General features: G+C 39.2%; 1 protein-coding gene across 1 annotated transcript; it reads left to right on the forward strand.

Moving 5' to 3' along the window:
- Positions 1-320: 320 nt before the first annotated feature.
- rin (ras GTPase-activating protein-binding protein 2) lies at positions 321-17,285 on the forward strand. Its single transcript, XM_073073368.1, has 9 exons — positions 321-480; positions 2,080-2,224; positions 5,462-5,603; positions 6,453-6,611; positions 12,151-12,364; positions 12,775-12,906; positions 13,669-13,866; positions 14,479-14,762; positions 15,604-17,285. The coding sequence occupies exons 2-9, from the start codon at positions 2,127-2,129 to the stop codon at positions 15,745-15,747; spliced, it is 1,371 nt and encodes a 456-aa protein (XP_072929469.1). The 5' UTR covers positions 321-480; positions 2,080-2,126; the 3' UTR covers positions 15,748-17,285.
- Positions 17,286-18,052: the final 767 nt, after the last annotated feature.

Here is an 18,052-nt window from a genome sequence, read left to right on the forward strand (position 1 = left end):
TGATGAAACGAACTAAATTGAAGGCATGTAAATAACCATTGAAAATTCTTTAAACTCTTAATATTCAAAACTCAAAATAATATTGTGATAACATTAAAATAATCAAATTATTAGTATAATTTATTAAAATCTTGGACAAACGGTTATATAACAATGATTATCTTCGTTATATTACTTAATAACTTGCGATGCGATTGTAATGCAAAAGACAAATATACTGATACTGTGTTATTTTAATAATAATTTACTTATTGAAGAAGGCTTAAATTATAAGTAAATTATTAACTTTTCTTAATTTTTGTTTTTCTTTCAGCATAGTAAAATTATATTCTGACAAGTGGCAACACCGTTACCGATTGACACCGAACGGTGAGGTAGCTTATTTTTTCTGTTTTCAATTCTTATTTATTGTGAAAATTACGCGAATTTCTAGACGATCCGTTACAGATTACACCATTTTGATGCCTAAAATTTACTGAGGTAAGAAATATTGTATATTTATTTTGCTATCTAGCTACTAACTCAATATTTTGGTTGTCGGCAGACGAAATCCTTTCTATAGGTTAAATCCTGTGTTTCTGTCGTAAAACAACTGCCTAGATACATAAGTAAGAGTAAAACAAGATTAATAATTTACCTATTTTAGTGCGTTGTAAATATTGTTGAGTGGTATTTACGCCGGTACTGCTAAGAGTTGACGATGGTTCCATCAAATGTCGCCATGCGTGCTTTGACAATAGCCATCGCCAGTTTATTCGCCTGGCGTGAGCGTGTCTCCCCAGTGCTCCGATGATAGCAGCTACATGTAGGAAGTTACATATGTATGTTGTGTACATGCGCCGCGATAGCTTTGCAGATGTGCACTGTGTATACCACTGCACAACTTTGTTTACAGAGGAGATTAGTTCAGTTGTCATAATTTTCAGCCTTTCTTATATGCCCACAGGTGAACTTCTCCTAAAATTATATCATTAGTAGTCATTCTAGTGAATGCATAATACACAAAATATATTTTGTACTAAGTGTATTTTTTGTAGATTTCAGATCTTACTGTTGAAAATTTCTAGAAACTCCGAATTATTTGCTATTTGGATTCACAAATGTTGTGCAATAATGAAAAGGGGTGGTTATACATTTGTTTCTTTTTAATGGATATGTTTTATTGAGTCCTTGAGTATGGACACAACAAATAAATAGTGATTTATTACTATCAGTTATTAATTTCCTTATTGATAATATTATACAAACACCTATAAATTTAATCAAATGTATTACTTCAAAAAAAGTATTATACAACTGAAAACATGATGTCATTCAAAGCCATAATGCATAAATAAGTGAATTAAAATATTATTTATGACATTAAATATATTTTATACTGAATTGTAAATGGTTAACATAGTAAGAATATGGAGATGTTGCATTTTACATAGTGTCACTATGACTTGCCCATTCCAAAAATGATAAATGTGATACTGATTTATGCTACTATGAAAGCTGTAACATGTTCAGTTCAAAATTGAGCTGCAGCTCAAAATGTTTATAAGATCTGAAAATTTAAACCAATGAACTCCACACATGTTAACTTACTATGCCATGTTACATCATACCATCATTTACCATATTCCACCAATGTTAATTTAATGAAGGATTAGTATCCTATTACTATTATAGGATACTTCAATAGAGTTCTAAAGTGGTTTCCCTTTGTGGTTCACTCCAGAGGCACCACTGTCACACTTATTTCTTCTTTATATCAGACAAGATGTGCCTCTGTTCTGCTTTGCAGTACCCGTTAAGTATAATAAAACTTACATCAGAACTGGTCATGTAATTTTCTACACTGATCTACTTAAAATATAACATTTTTTTTTCTTATCAGTTATAAATGTTTATGCACAATCATATAAAGTTAACAATAACTGATGATTAAGTTATGTTCCTAATTGTTAGCATGTAAGATTTTTTGTATTGCTTTTTAATAAAGTCCAATATAAACATGATCTAGCACCTTTACTCTTTCAAGCCAAGGACACTGTGCCTTTTGGGTTATTATATCATAAATGTTGTTGTTTCCAGGGCAGTGTATAGCGGAGGGCTGTAACAGCGCAGAGTTAGCAACAGCAATGGTAATGGAGGCGTCCCCGTCCCCGCAGAGCGTCGGCCGCGAGTTTGTCCGCCAGTACTACACGCTGCTAAACCAGGCGCCCGCCCATCTGCACAGGTGAGTCCACACTCACATTCACACAAAACTGAAGGTGGTAGAACCCTTCGTAATTCGACTCCAGCGGCACCACCGCCACACCTATTACTGGCTAATAACAGCAGTGTTAAGCGCCGCTGTATTCTGGTTTGAAGGGTGTGTTGAGGGGAACATACCTTTCCAAGGTATTCCAGCGTAATCCTCAGGAGTAGCGGCGCATCTGTGGCCGACCTCAGGTAGGAATATGTAATTCTGTCTGGGGTTGATTACAGATGTCCATGGGCATCAGTACCATCATGTAAACTGCAAACTTTCTACTAAAAAATCTGCCCCACTTGTGTTTTATGTATAGATGCTATTTGTTATTCCTACTTAAACTAAATCCAGATATTTGAGTATGTTATTTCCTCGCATAACATTATGACAAATAACATTACAAGATTTCTCATTACTCTTCTTCCCTCCTCCATACAACATATTTATTAAATTATGTGCCCAAATACTTAGTGTATCTCATAGCCCTGGGACCTGTGATAGATATTTGCAATATTCGGGATTCTATTAAATTTCTTACTATATTAATGAATAGTGAATAATTTAGCAACTCATACAATCTGCCACTTCTGCAGTTTGTATAGCTTTTTATAGCATCCAACCACCACATCAGTCATACTCATTTCTTCGACTTTCCATATGGCCGACATATTACCTATCACAATAGCATCTAAATCATGCTAAATCTAATAATAATTAATTCCCATTGGAATTCGACCCTTTCAAACAATTTCTTTGTTGGGCATCTAAACTACCAGGAAGGATCAGCAGTTCAGTTAAGAGTAACAAAGTGGGCATAATTATCATCAGATAGTGATAATGACTTATTTTTTCAATATTTCGTGTAAACCGGATGACACGTGGCACCACTCGCTATCGTGTTAAATACTCTGATTTTACCTAACATTTTAATGCTATCAGAACTGAAACACCCGGCGTTAAACGTGCTATTATTATTTATCCTGTTAATATACAAATATAGATGTATGACGTAAGAATACGTATGACGTGTATATAACTATTCAGACGAATAACAATTATTGATAATTTGACATAGAATAAAATACCTCATAAGTGGTATTGGGAGGAGGCTTACGCACTTACAAAACAATATATTAAACTAAATTACATTATAAATAATTCTTTAAAACTTATTTTGGATTGTTTCGTGTAATCGCAGTAATGTCCATGTAGATTATAATAGTTAAATTAGATTAACACTCTTATATCATCGTATATTATAGGGTAGAAAGAGGTGTGGTTCGAAATTCTGATCACCACAGGCAAACTAGTTACGCCCTTTTTGAAGACTTTTTTATGTTTTCTAAATATTCCCTTTTTTCATTAGGTCATTATCTATTTTCTACCTTTCATCCAAAATATGTATCAATTTTTGTCTAACAGCACAGAGTAAATTGTGTTCTTTGGCGCATCTTACTGCTCAAACGAGTTGACGGATTTTATCATGTCAGGTTTCATTGGATTCGTCTAAATTTTGTGTAACATAGTCTATATGTTTAGCAGTCGGGTTTTTGTGTTTATAATATTTATCTAATTTTAAAGTATAATTGCCGTAAATAATGTTTTACAAATTTGTGTATAACCATTAACCAATAACAGTGGTCTTTAATCAGTAAATATCTTATCGCCTATCAGAAAAAAATGTTTTGAAGTGTAATACTAAATCTTTATGTACTATGTAATAACTTATAACGTCATTGCAATACTTCCAAATTAATAAAAAAATATTATTAAATCTAGCTAACTTGGTACTCAGGGGCGGCTCTAGCTCGTGTAGCGCCCGTGTGCAATGAAACCATGGCGCCCCCTAGGCCTGACCCCCCAAGCGGCTAAAACTATTAACTTTGCTGTCGTAACAAAAGTTTTTTCATATTACAACAAACTATTTTATAAGTAGGTAGAGCTTATACAGTATAGTATTAGTTACGGCCTTTCTTTTCATAATGGTCCAAGCACGATGCTCTTAAGCGACGGCGGCTCCCGTGTGCTTGCACACCCAGCGCTATAGGTTAAGCCACCCCTATTGGTACTTGAGGCTATGACCGCGAATTCGCGCAATATTTTTTACAACTTGAGCTGCAAGTTTCGTCTACAACTTAGGTTACAATTCTTACACAAAATATTCAATATTTCTATAATACGTATATGTATAAAATGTATACATTATACAATAACAAAAATGTATACCGTGTTGATCTGATGTACATTTTATTACACTGACTTGTATAATAATAAAGACTGAAATGATCTGTTGAAAATAGTAAAATCAAAACTTAATAATGACTAATACATAGGTTTGCGTCGTAATGCGTGCTGGAGTGATATCGAAATCGTCGTGCGATGTCATCGACACAAATTACCTTTATATACTTAGCTAACGTGAAGAAAATTGCGCTGAAATAGAAAATTTGTATATTTGTATTCAATAACTAGTGTATGGGCCCCCACCCATATGATATGTAAAGGATTTTCTTGAATACAGTACAAATAAAAAACAAAGATTATGCGTCACACGAGCGTTTAAGTAAATCTAATCGAACTAAAGAGTAAGTCCAAATCTACACGTTATTAAATGAGTGAAAATGTTTGTAATGACGCTTATGTAACAATGACTTTATCTTGTCCTTAAATAAACTTTTAAAAACAATCATAAGGCAGATCTTTGAGCCATTGTACCATTTTTTTTTCTTATTGCACTTTTCAGACGTTTTTGTGCTCAGATCTAGAGTTCATTGGTTGCAAGGTCAATGCTTATCAAAAAGAATACAAATTACTATCTGCGTTCCGCAGTTTCACACGCGGTAACGTGACCAATATAATAAAGCCTATTTTACTTCTAGATTATGTACCTTTCTATTCGTAAAATAAATTTTAAAATCGGGTTAATAGTTTCACAGTCAATCGATAACATACAAACAATAAAATCTTTTGTATTTTTATTATTATAAGATAATAAGCGCTTCTAACGATTCCTATGCGTAACATAGTACATCGTTTTACAAAAATAAATCTTATCTAGGATTGATTACAGCCTTAATTTTTATCTCTTGAGCTTTTATACAAGCTCCATTGTACAAGTGTTAGCGCGATTCAGGTAACAGGTAGCGCCATCTAGTTTATAATAATACGAATAGATAAACATTGCTACAATCAGAGTAAAGCAATGCGTGTGTTGTGTGTCAGATTCTACAACAACTACTCGTCGTTCGTGCACGGCGGGCTGGACGCGCCCAACCGCGAGACGCTGCCCGTGGTCGGCCAGAAGCAGATCCACAACCGCATCCAGCAGCTCAACTTCCGCGACTGCCATGCTAAGATCAGCCAGGTAATGTGACACTCATTTCTTACTTTAGTGTTATAGAAAATGTTCGTATTAAAATATGTGTTACATGGGCGTGTGATTTTTTTAAGAGATTGAAATGCATGCGAACCGTGCAGTTCATCTGATGACATGTAGTCACTGTTGTTCATGGACATATTGTGTTGCTCCAAATAGAACAAAGATTTTGCCTGAAGCTGATTACATATGCGTTACTTTTTCCGAAGACTGAGATAGTTGCTATATAAGCAAATTTGCCGGTATTAACAAAAACTTTATTCCATGTTGAAAATACACGCCAATCTCTTTCCCAAATACGCCAAAAGAAATATAACTATAATTATCTTAAAATAATAAAGAGTAAAACTCTGTGAAAGTTTCTATATCAATTTTGCAATGAAATTATAAAAAGGGTTTTAAGAAGTTTAAATTAAAATTTAATTTCAGGCAGAGCTAAGCCACGTTATACACTTAGACGATTCATTACCAATTTATAGTCTATCTTAATAACATTACTTCCAAAACTGAATGCTCTGTTACAATCATAGATAAGTATAGATATCTCACCGCCTTGTAATTGAAGGCAGCCAATAAATGACTTAAAAGGCATTCTGTCAGCCGTTTAATGGCTGTCATGGTGTAATTTACGCGAAATAATACCGACATGCGCAGTTAAGACACGAAATCGAAGAAAATGTGCAAAGGAATATCGTTTCATTCGTAAATTATCTAAAAACTACATTTTTTTAATATTTTTCAAACACTAAAATAATTGACAGTGACATTGTCAAAAGGTTACATTTTCTTGTTAGGTGTGAGTATCTTATTAAAGACTTGGCTTGTGTTTCCATCCAGGTGGACTCGCAGGCGACGCTGGGCAACGGCGTGGTGGTGCAGGTGACGGGCGAGCTGTCCAACGGCGGCGCGCCCATGCGCCGCTTCACGCAGACCTTCGTGCTCGCCGCGCAGTCGCCCAAGAAGTACTATGTGCACAACGACATCTTCCGTTACCAGGTATGATCGAACTGATCTCTTATTGTTAACATATTTATTATATCATTAGTGGTATGACGAGGCGCGAGGCGGAGCTGTCACCATACGGGTCTGAAGCGCAATGAGATCCGGGATTGATTCCCAGTTAGAATAATATCTAAAAGTGTTTGTGTCTTGTGTATATGTCTTGTATGTATTCATTGTACTCGTGTATTCATGAACGACAAAAAGATACTATAGGAGTAAGTGTAATTGTTATAAAAAAATAAATATTTTTTTTTTTTTTTTTTTAACTCCTTGTATCCTGCAATCTGCCTCTCAAGGCATTTAGCTGGAGGTTATGTGGTTACTAGTAGGCATGCATGGTTTACGCCCAGTGGCGCACCCATTTATAAGTGAATCCTTGTAGGCAATTTCTAAGAAGGGAGAAGGTCCTGGGGAGCTCTCCTTTTGATGCGCTTAAAGGTGTGTGTGGACTTCATTAGCTCACTGGCAAGCACATTGGGGTGTCTCTTTATACGTTGAGAGTATGATTTGAGTTTAGTTGTAACATCCTCCTTTACAGTTGTTATTTTTAGGTCTCTGTGTAGTTGGGAGTTCGTGATGTACCATGGGGCACTAGTCACCATGCGAAGCATTTTTGATTGGAAACGTTGTAATATGTTCAAATGTGTGTTTGCTGCAGTACCCCACAGTTCGGATCCATATGACCATATTGGTTTTAATATGGCCTTGTAAAGGAGTAGTTTGTTGCTTAGAGACAGCTTTGATTGTGTAAGGAGCCAATAAAGCTTGCGCAGATGTGTACTCAGAGCCTTTCTCTTGGTAAAAATGTGCTTCCTCCATGTTAGGCGTCTATCCAGGTAAATTCCCAAGTAGCGCGCGTCGTCCGACTGGGGAATTGTTATACCGTTGAACACAACCGGGGGACATGTTGCATGTCTGAGAGAAAAAGTTACTTGAACCGATTTCGTTTCGTTGGCTTTTATTCTCCAGTCCCTTAGCCAGGCCGAAACCTCATCTAGACTTCTTTGCAGCATAGCTGATGCAGCCACAGGACTGGCATGAGATGATATTAGGGCGGTGTCATCAGCGAATGTCCCCAAGAGGACCCCATCTGTGGTCGGTAAGTCAAAAGTGTATATTAGGTATAGGATAGGACCCATTACGCTGCCTTGAGGGACGCCCGCCGTGATTTCTCGAAGATTAGATCTGGCTTCTCCCTGCTTTACATAGAAATGCCTTTGTTGGAGGTAGGACTTGATGATAAGAAAGAAGTTGATTGGTAAAGCTTTTAGGATTTTGTACAGGAGTCCCTCGTGCCACACGCGATCGAAAGCCTGCGATATGTCTAGGAAAGCTGCTGAACAGTATTTCCTGTTTTCAAATGCATCGTTTATCTTTTCAACCAGTCGATGTACTTGCTCAATAGTCCCATGAGCTTCGCGAAAACCAAATTGATGATTTGGTATCAATTTGGATTTTGTAAGTTCTGGAGTCAGACGTTTTAAGATAAGAACTTCCATTATCTTTGAGGCAACCGGCAGGAGGCTTATTGGACGATAGGATGAGACGTTTTGTGGGTCTTTGCCAGGCTTTGGGATGACAATGATTTCGGCTACTTTCCATTGAGCAGGCACGTATTTTCGTATAAGGATAGCGTTATAAATTGCAGTAAGTAGAGCAACTGCATTGTGGGGCAGTTCTTTCATTACTTTTGTTGTAATAAGTTCATAACCAGGAGCCTTATTTAGTTTGAGCTTTCTGATGGTGGATTTGACTTCTTTAATGGTGAACTTTTCTATTGGAGGTTCAAGCTGGTATGGTTCTGCAAGTGCATCAAGTACTTCATTTACTTTTGTCGAGCCCGAAATTGGATTTGGAGTGAACACCCGTGACAGGTGCTCAGCGAATAGTAAGGATTTCTCTTCATCACTTTTAGCCCAAGACCCGTCGTCTCGCCGTAGAGGTGATTGAAACTCGATTGCTCTTTTAAGAGATTTGGTTATTTTCCACAACGAGTAATCTGTGGCAGTTGTTGCATCTATTTTTGACAAACGATCCTCTAAGACTTCGGTGTTTATGTTTAGGAGGATGTTTTTCACTTGCTTAGTTAAGTTGTTAAGTATTTCTTTGTCTTTAGAGTGTCGAGTTTGTTGCCACAGTTTCCTGGCTCTTCTCTTTTTTTGTATTAGATCAGTTACGATTTGCGGATACAAAGGAATGGTTTCAGGGGCTCTCCCGGGCGGTGTGGCATCCCAAGCAGCCGATTGGACACATTTGTTAAAGATCTCAACTGCTGTTGTAATGTCCTCCTCAGATTTAAGAGGAATATTTTTGTCCAGGGTGTTTTCTACGGCTTCTCTAAAGCGTTCCCAATCTGTCTTTTTAGAGTGTAGTTTGCAGGGTCTAGTGACTTCCACAAAGCCGTTTTGGAGTTTGGCTATAATAGCTGTGTTATCCGAGGATAGGTCATAAGTAGGGTAACAAATCAAGGCAGAATTTGCAAGGCCCCTGGTGACAAAGAAGTCTACCAAGTCAGGTTTCTTTTTTGGATCAGAAGGCCAGTATGTCGGACTCCCAGTAGATTTGAAACCTAATTTAAGCTGATGGATAGTTTTCATTAGCTCACGGCCCTTAGTGGTGGTAAGTCTTGAGCCCCAGTCGGTATGTTTGGCGTTGTAATCGCCTCCTGCAATAAACTTGCTACCAAGCTGTTTGAAAAACGACGTATACAACTCGGTTTTCAAATTGTGCTTAGGTGGAGTATAGAGGGCCGATATCTGCATTGGGCCCGAAGAACTTTCTATGGTGATAGTGGTCGCTTGGATTTCTTCACTGCAAAGGTGATTGTTTATATAGTGTTTAATGTTTTCTTTTACAAGTATGGCAGATCCTCCGTGTGCAGCCCCGTCGGGGTGATTTGTGTGGTACATTTTGTACTTTGGTATTTTAAAGTAGCTTTTTTCGGTGAAGTGTGTTTCAGATATTAGCATGAAGTCAATTTTATATGTGTTCAAAAAGGAGATCATTTCTTGTGTGTGGTTTGTTAGCCCGTTTGCATTCCATAAGGCGAGGGTTAGGGGCTTGAGGGAACTTAATAGCGGGGGGGCAGGGTGGGCCTCCTGCTTCCCGCCTTGGTTAAATCCTGCTCGTTTCCTGGATGAGCTGGCTGCGACCGCAGTTCGGACATTAAACTTATTAGTAGGTTTGTCATATTAGTCATCTGTTGCATCATTTGTTTGAACATTTCGATTAGTTCCGTAAAGTCGTTATTGCTTTCAGAAGATTTTCCTGGAAGTGGTTTGTGAGTATCAACCTTGATGGGTGCTTGTATTTGAGCTATTTGGTTTTGTTCTTTTCCTTTTTGTGTTTTGGGCGGCAGTGTCTCCTTCTGTTTAGGGCCATTGCGAACAGCATCAGTGTAGGTGTGGCTAAGCTGTTTTTGTGGGACTGGAGTAGTATTATTGATAACTACCAAATTAGGTTTGACTACTTTGCTACGCAGGGGGGGATATTTCTGCTTCTGCAGCTCCTTATAAACGGAACAACCTTTATAATTTGCAGGATGATTTCCGTCACATAGAGCACATCTGACGTCGTCAGATCGTTCCTTCCGTGAACACGCAGAGGATGAGTGACTACCAGCACATTTGATGCATCTTGGGTTACGACGACAATAAGACTTTGTGTGTCCATAAGCTAGGCAGTTAGCACATTGTGGTATTGTGCGCTTTGGTCTCGGGGGCTCTACCTTTACCCGGCATTGTAGAAGGGATTTAATGTTGTAGATCTCTTTATTGTTTGAGCTTGGCTGAAGTTCGATCACAAACATGTGCAGTGGTGTTTTGGTTGATGCTTGTCTGATGTTCCAGATGTTGTTAGTGACGTGTCCAAGCTTTGCCAGGGCTTCTCTTATTTCTTCAACCTCTGTTGACGGATGCATATTTTTGAGGATGGCCTTGAAGCTCCTGTCCTGCTTGGGCTTATAGGTGAAAAACTCAGTTCCTTTAGCTTCCAAGTCTTTGACAATAGTGCGGTAAGCATCGCTTGTTTTGGGTTGTATTTTCACTTGGTCTTTAGGTAGGATTTTAATCTCAAAGAGGTCTGGCACAGTTTCATTGAGCAATTTAGTTAAAGGACGGATGTTTGTAACTTTGTCAATGAATATTGGTGGTGGCCTGGGTATTTTTTCAGCTGGTAGAGGTTGAGTATCCTCTTTGTCTATTTCGTTGTCAAGGACAGAGAAAGAGTTAGACGTTGATACAGGCTGGCTTAGCCAATACGTGTTGAGTTTGGATTGCTTTGGGCTTTTGTTAAGTTCAGGGCTGTTTCGTTGCCTCTTGCGGTTGTGGACTTCGTCCCACTTTGAATTTACATTGTTTTGATTGCCATGAGTTGCCACAGGAGTGACAGGGCTGGTTACATTATTTGTGTTACGGCTGCAGTCAGATAATGACTGCGATCTGGGTCTGTTAAACAGTCCAGGGTGAAAGACTTGTTGCGTCAGTTTGTTGTGTGTGTTTTGAGAAAAAGAAGTGGTTTCCATTGTTATTCCCACGAGTAGGGCAGATATAAAGGTCGCACCACCGGGTTACTCCCATTCCGGCAGTGAAGGCTATATACTTCAACGTTCGCCAGGTGCGTAGAAGTTGGCGCTAGAGACTGTACTTCCCAACAGCCATGCATCCTATCGACGCGTTCCCATCTTAGGATTTGGGGTGATTTATTTTAGAGAGGATTTCTTCCTCGTAGCCTGGGCGGTAAAGCCGAGGCCACCGTTCCTGTGAGACATGACCACGGGGTTACGGGTTGTGAAGGTCATTTCCTACCTACACTTCACAGACGGGTTAGGTCTGGATTGGTCTGGTTAGGTTACCGCCGCCAGAGACTCGGCGTTGTCGCTCGTTTAGCACCACCCAGGGGACACGTGTAGGGTGGGCCTGTGAAAAGGTGGTAAATCCTACGGACGCGAGCGACTATCGTCCCCCAAAAAAAATAAATATAATGTTAATTATATTAATTATTTTTTTATTTACATCCATTTCTTTTTTATGTGTTTTACTAACTGTATCCTAGTTTCATTAGAGTTAAAAACAGCGTCTTATGAGGATCATAGTACAACTTTACATTGTTGATAACCTTTCTCAATATAAGATTTATCACATTCATATATATTTATTTCCTCCTTTGTTAGCAGATACTAGCATGTTTATACAAACAAATAATCTCTTTAGTGTTATAAAAAAATATAAGACATGAATATGTATGCAATTAAAAAGTTGCAGCAAATGTATTACTTCAATATTATAATGTAGAAATTAATTGGTAATTCGTATTTTTTGTATTACAAAAGAAATACGATTTCTTTTCTTGATTGTATGTAAAGTGAAAAACTCGCATAACAATGAGTAATACTATTGGTGCATTTGTGGTCGTTAATAGTGTGAATGAAATTTTGTGAAAATAGGGTAACTAACTAACGTATTAGGAAAAAATGTAAAATTGGGAAATAAAGGGCTACTATTATTATTATAACAGTGTGAATGTGTTTGCGTAGGACATAGTGTTCTCGGACGAGGAGGGCTCCGGCTCGGGGCGGTCGGAGGGCGAGGAGGAGGAGGCGGTGAGCGCGGGCTACTTCCCGGGCGGGTTCGCGGCCTTCCCCGCGCCGCCCGCGCCGCCGCACGCGCTCGTGTCGCCGCCCGCGCCGCTCGCGCCGCCGCACCTCAACGGACACCCGCCGCCGCACGACATCGTCGCCGCGCTGCAGGGTGACACGAGCTTCACTATTATATTTAAGAAAGTTCATCGCTGTAAATGATTATTGCCGCCTGTGCACATCTACAGTCGACCTTGGATTAAATTTGAATCCTATTTGTGAATCCGTTGCTGCCTCTGTAGACTGTAGGAACACCTAATGAACGTTTGTATTCCTTATCATATCCTTAAAACCAGAATACAGCATGGCGCATTCCTTTTATAAGGCATAAATAGGTGTGCCGATGGTACCAGAGTTACGCATGACAAGATGTATCACCAAATATTGTTTGAAAAATTTTGAATCATACTAAATTACAAAATCTTATGTCATTGTTATTTTTATGTTGATTTATCAATTAAATAAAAAAGCAATGTTGTAATTTTTATTTTTAAATAAATAAATATTCTTTAATTCTTGTAGCGACCACGGTTTCGGGAGGCGCGGTTTTGCCGAGCGAGCGCGAATTGGAGCCGGAGCCCGCGCCGATGCCCGAGCAGACTCAGGAACCCGAGCCTGAGCGGGAGCCCACGCCTCCGCCCCAGCCGCAACCCGGTTAGTACCACATTTTATATCTCGTATACATTAAAATTATATTCATTTGTGGCGCTAATTTGTCAAGGAATAGTGTCACTAGTATTTTGAATCACTATTCAGTTTTCGTTTATAATTTACACATTTTAAAGCTAAAAATACTATCAGAGTATTTCCACTTCTCAGACAATATCGCTTTACTTAGTGATCTGCCTTCACTGAACATTTTATTTCATCTACCTGCAAATTGTCTCAGAGAATTCTATATATTTATTTATTTATTGTTTAATGTTAAAAAGAACGGTTATGTAACAATTACACTTAATGACAATCATTATAAATACATTTCTATAGACAGGGAAAAATAAATTATATAAATTACTTTAATAATCGCAATAAAAATAATGTTAATGATGATAACAGGATATGAAAATATAATAATCATGTATTATTTTTAATATTTATTTTTTTTATACGTGTTATTGAAATTTTATTTTGACCCTCGATACTAGATGTCTATTTTGAATATGTTTCATTATGTTAGCGTTAGTCAAGGCCTGGCCACATAGAACGTGTAATCTAGCGCCGCGACAAGCGTATGCGTACCCGCTCTGTGTGACCGCTCAGTAGTATTTCAGTACAATACAACTAGGCACTAGAGCGCGGCGTCAGGATTTTCTTCTACGCCGCGCTAGGCCTTAGCGCGGCGTCGAAATACGCGTTCTGTTTGGCCGGGCCTTTAAGATAAATAGGCAATGAATATATTAGTGTTATCGTCTATAGCGCTGCCGGCGGCGCCGCCCGAGCCGAAGACGTACGCGAACCTGCTGAAGTCGGGCGGCGCGGCGGGCGGCGGCGCCCCGCGCGGCTCCCCGCCCGCCGCGCCGCCCGAGCCGCGCGCGCGCCCGCCGCGCCCGCACGCGCAGCCGCCCGCCGCGCCGCACGCGCCGCACGCGCCGCCGCCGCACCACGCACACGCCGGTAACTATAATAACGTCCTAGAATAAAATGTACAGGATGAATTTTTCAAACTTTTCGATTCCCGACTAGGGAAAAAGATATTTTAAAAAACTAATGATGCAGTTTTAGTTTTTATCAAAATCGGCCTCGTAACTCCTTTCAGCATTTTTCGCTAATCATAATAGTTGCGGATTTGGTCCTGAAGGCCCGTTTGAAAAATTCACTCTGTATAATATGTTAATGTATGAGTGAACACAAGGACGATGAACATATTACCATTATTGTGTTTGGATACATATTATATGAATATGAAGTTTTAAGAAAACATATTACTATGTGACTTATTTAATATCAAATGTAGACATTTGCAATAAACATGATTTTGACAGTAAACCAAATTAATACCGTAAGTATAGTTAAATGTTGTAATAAAATTGGTTTTTAATGTTAACATAAAAGTACTTTATTTTTTACTTTTTATATTAGTATAGAAACCTTGGTTTTTAACGGCTATAGTATCTCATGTTATGTGCTGGTAGTTAATGGTTGTGTGTCTGCAAAAATAAGTTGCAGCTATCGAAAAATTTGTATTTATTTAATTAATTTTACAAGCTATCGATGTTCTCCCGTTAGCGAGCGGCCCCGCGGCGGAGGCGGGCGGCGCGGCGGGCGGCGGCGGCGGCGCGGCGGGCGCGCGCGAGCCGCGGCGCTACTCGGACGCGCAGCAGCTGTTCCTGGGCAACCTGCCGCACTCCGCCACCGAGGACGAGCTGCGCGCGCTGTTCGCGCGCTTCGGGCCCGTCGCCGAGCTGCGCGTGCACAGCAAGGCGGCCGTGGCGGGCGCGCCCAGACACCCCAACTACGGGTTCATCACGTACGAGAGCGCGCAGGCCGCCGCCGACTGTCTCGCGCATGCGGTAAGCAAATATCTGATTATTTTTATATATTTTATATTAAGTTAGAATCCTTTTAAATACACCGTCATCATGTCATTAAGTTTATTTAATTATAGACAGGAATAATAAAATTAACGGTTCTGAAAAACAAATATCAAAATCAAAAATCAAAATATTTTTTAAATTCAAAAAAGAGTTTTTTTTTTAATATAATATACATAGGAATAGCAAACGAGAATGCAATCCACCTGATGGTAAGTGGCTACTGCCGCCCATAAACATCTATTCGAGGTCGGCCACAGATACGCCGTTACCCCTGAGGACAAAGCTGGAACGCCTCAAAAAAGTCTGTCTCCCTACAATATGGAACATAGCAGCGCCTAACACTGCTGTTATAAGGCAGAAATAGGTGTGGCGGTGGAGCCGCCAGAGTCGAACCACAAAGGTTTCTACCACCTTTAAAGGTTCTTTACATAGCACTTTTTGAATGTCATCACAAAGTGCTTTGTAAAGAACTCCAACACTCCACAAGGTGTTTCGTTATGGAGAAAAAGAGTCACTTTTAAGACCAAAAGAAATACTTAATTGTATCAGGTGTGGTCGATAAGGTGGTGTATATTTTTATTTTTTTACATCTGCACGCATCCTTTGTGGGAGGGAGGGTGGTACATACTGCATGGTTTAAAATATTTACTATCATACATATTTGTAGCGGATTGTTATCAAGTAGTTTTAATCTTAACTTAATGAAAGAAATACATTCACTGCATCTCTTATAATGTCGTGTTAAGTTGCGATGGCAAGATGCCACAACGCTTTGCCGCGTCACGTGAGTACAATGCGCACGCTTGCCCGGTTGCAGCCGCTGTACTACCCGTCGGACGGGCCGGACGCGGTGAAGCTGAACGTGGAGGAGAAGAAGACGCGCGGGCGCGAGGCGGTGCGGCGCCGCCAGCTGTCCTCGCACCGCGCCGCCTTCGCGCCGCGCGCGCCCTACCGCCGCTAGCGCGCGGCCGGCCCCGACCACCATCCGACTTATTAATTTGCAGACCGATTTTTGTTAGTTTGCCTCCTTCCTTGTTTACATAATTTTCCTGTACAAAAATATTTCGAACGAGCGAGCGATGTAATCTGCAAATTAATAATGAGTCCCGTTCGGTGTCGCGAGTCCTTTTAGTATATAATTTCAGCAAAATGTGTGCAAAATTACAAAAATGTCGCATCGCCCGGCAGGGTGGTCCGTTCGAGTGTCCACGAATATAACATTGTGTTAATTCATACTATTTATTTTATAAGTTCTGTCTTTTAGTTGTATGGCTTACAGGCTTGTAATTTATTACAATATAATTATGCTTGTATGTTATTTATTTAATATTTCAAAATATATACTGAAGTATATTTTGAACGAGCCTGTCATTCGCAGCGTCAGAATTTCCTTAACATTTCTCAACTAATACGAATGGAAGACGTTTTATTGACGATAATTTATATTATTAAGGTCAGACTATGGAGCGATTGCTTTGAGGTCATTTACTTTTATGTGTGTATTTTGTTTGGTCGCAAATGGTGATATATATAAATGCATTCTAACAATAATATCATTGCAAAAAATATATAAAAAAAAAATATGTTCAGTGATTGTGCAACATACATATTTTTTGTAAATAATCACAAGCAAATTATTTGGTGAGTGATTGTATCATATACTTCAGAAAATATTGTATTACAGTGCAAGTATATCTCAGTATTTGTTTAAACATTATATTTTGAGTCCTGAGTACGCGTTACGCATGTACTACGAGTGGGATGTACGAACCCGCTAAAATTTTAACTCGTTAAATTTTAGCGATTTTATTTTACAGCTTGAACTGATAAAATATATCGCCATTTATTTCTCGCTCTCATCTAGCTGTTTAATTAATAACCGGACCTTCGCTTAAATAAAAAAAAAACTGGAACTACAATCCTGTAATTAGCTTTATTATTGACAGAAAACTACATTCTTGTGGTCAAATGCACCTGTAACTGCTGGGGTCGGGTGGTCGCAAAAACTGACCCACATGCAGCCCGCTGTTAATACTGCAAGGCGCTCGTTGTATATTCCCATGCAATGACAAAAGTCAATTTTTACGCTAATTTGTCATTGACAAGTATGACGGTAGTATAAAAATCTCCAGGTTCATATTTCACCAAGCTATGTCAGATCCGAATGAACCATTCTTACTGTTCGATCCTTACCGGTCCTCTCGGTCAGCCGCAGACGGCAGGCGATACTCGCGTCCTGTTTAAGGGCAGGCTGCATACATATTTGACGCTTTAAATTATCAAAAAAATGTCGGTAGATCAGAACCGATAGTATATTCGTGTAGTATCTGATTATTTTTCGCTCGGCCGAAACTAGCTGGAATGTTTCGTTTTAATTTTCTATATTGAGAGCGTTGTGGGCTGCTGTAGGTCGACATATTTGAATTCTCTGTAGCCTACGTCGCCTTTTACGTCTGTGGCGTCGGCCGCTAGTTAGCCACGAGAATGTTGGGCCGAGACATGTTTCCGATTGTGAGTCAGTAGTTATATATCTGTTGTTGAATCCTTTATTATGTGTAGAAGTCAAGTGTCACGCCCCATTCCCGAACTGGCGTGTCGCATGTTCTTTTCTTATATTATAAATCAAAATTCTTGTTTCATATACAGTGAAACTTGGTTAAGTGGGACCTGGATAAGTGAGAAACCTCCATAACTGGAACTCATGCTGAGGTCCCAACACTTTGGCACTGAATTACCTCTGTTAGTGGGACGAGGTAAACCTCTATATCTGGGATTTGTTCTTTCGATTTATCATCATAGTTACCTCTATAACTGAGACAGCGAGTAAATTTTATAGGCATAAACCTCTGTAACTGAGATAACATTGTTTGTTTACTCATTCTTATTCTACCCACAAATTCCACACGTAATTCCAAGTACGTAAGTACAAATTTTGAGCTTCAATTACCTTCAGTTTTAGTTTCGCTTTACTATCATACAGATGTTTATTTGAAAAATGTCAAAACGAAAGCTACAATCGTTATCATTACGTGAAAAACTGAAGTTAATACCCGTTTATGAAAGTGGGAAGACACGCGAAGAAGTTTGTGCCGAATTTAATGTGCCTGTATTCTCACCTCTATTAATGGAACCCTCTGTAAATGAGACAGATATTTATTTATACCTGTATATCTGAGACACTGGGTAAGTGGAATACCTCTATAAGTGAAACGACATTGCAGGTCCCTTGATGTCTCACTTAACCAGGTTTCACTGTAATTAATTAC

The sequence above is a fragment of the Epargyreus clarus genome, unplaced genomic scaffold (assembly GCF_041222505.1).
Source record: "Epargyreus clarus isolate Ecla_fem2 unplaced genomic scaffold, WU_Ecla_fem_2.2 ptg000005l, whole genome shotgun sequence".
Lineage (NCBI taxonomy): Eukaryota > Metazoa > Arthropoda > Insecta > Lepidoptera > Hesperiidae > Epargyreus > Epargyreus clarus.

Bases quoted from the DNA above. Each gene is read 5' to 3' on its own strand.
- rin (XM_073073368.1), top strand. From the start codon at position 2,127: ATGGTAATGGAGGCGTCCCCGTCCCCGCAGAGCGTCGGCCGCGAGTTT. The intron at 6,612-12,150 runs GTATGATCGAAC...GTGTTTGCGTAG, and splicing joins ACGACATCTTCCGTTACCAG to GACATAGTGTTCTCGGACGA. The intron at 12,907-13,668 runs GTTAGTACCACA...TATCGTCTATAG, and splicing joins TCCGCCCCAGCCGCAACCCG to CGCTGCCGGCGGCGCCGCCC.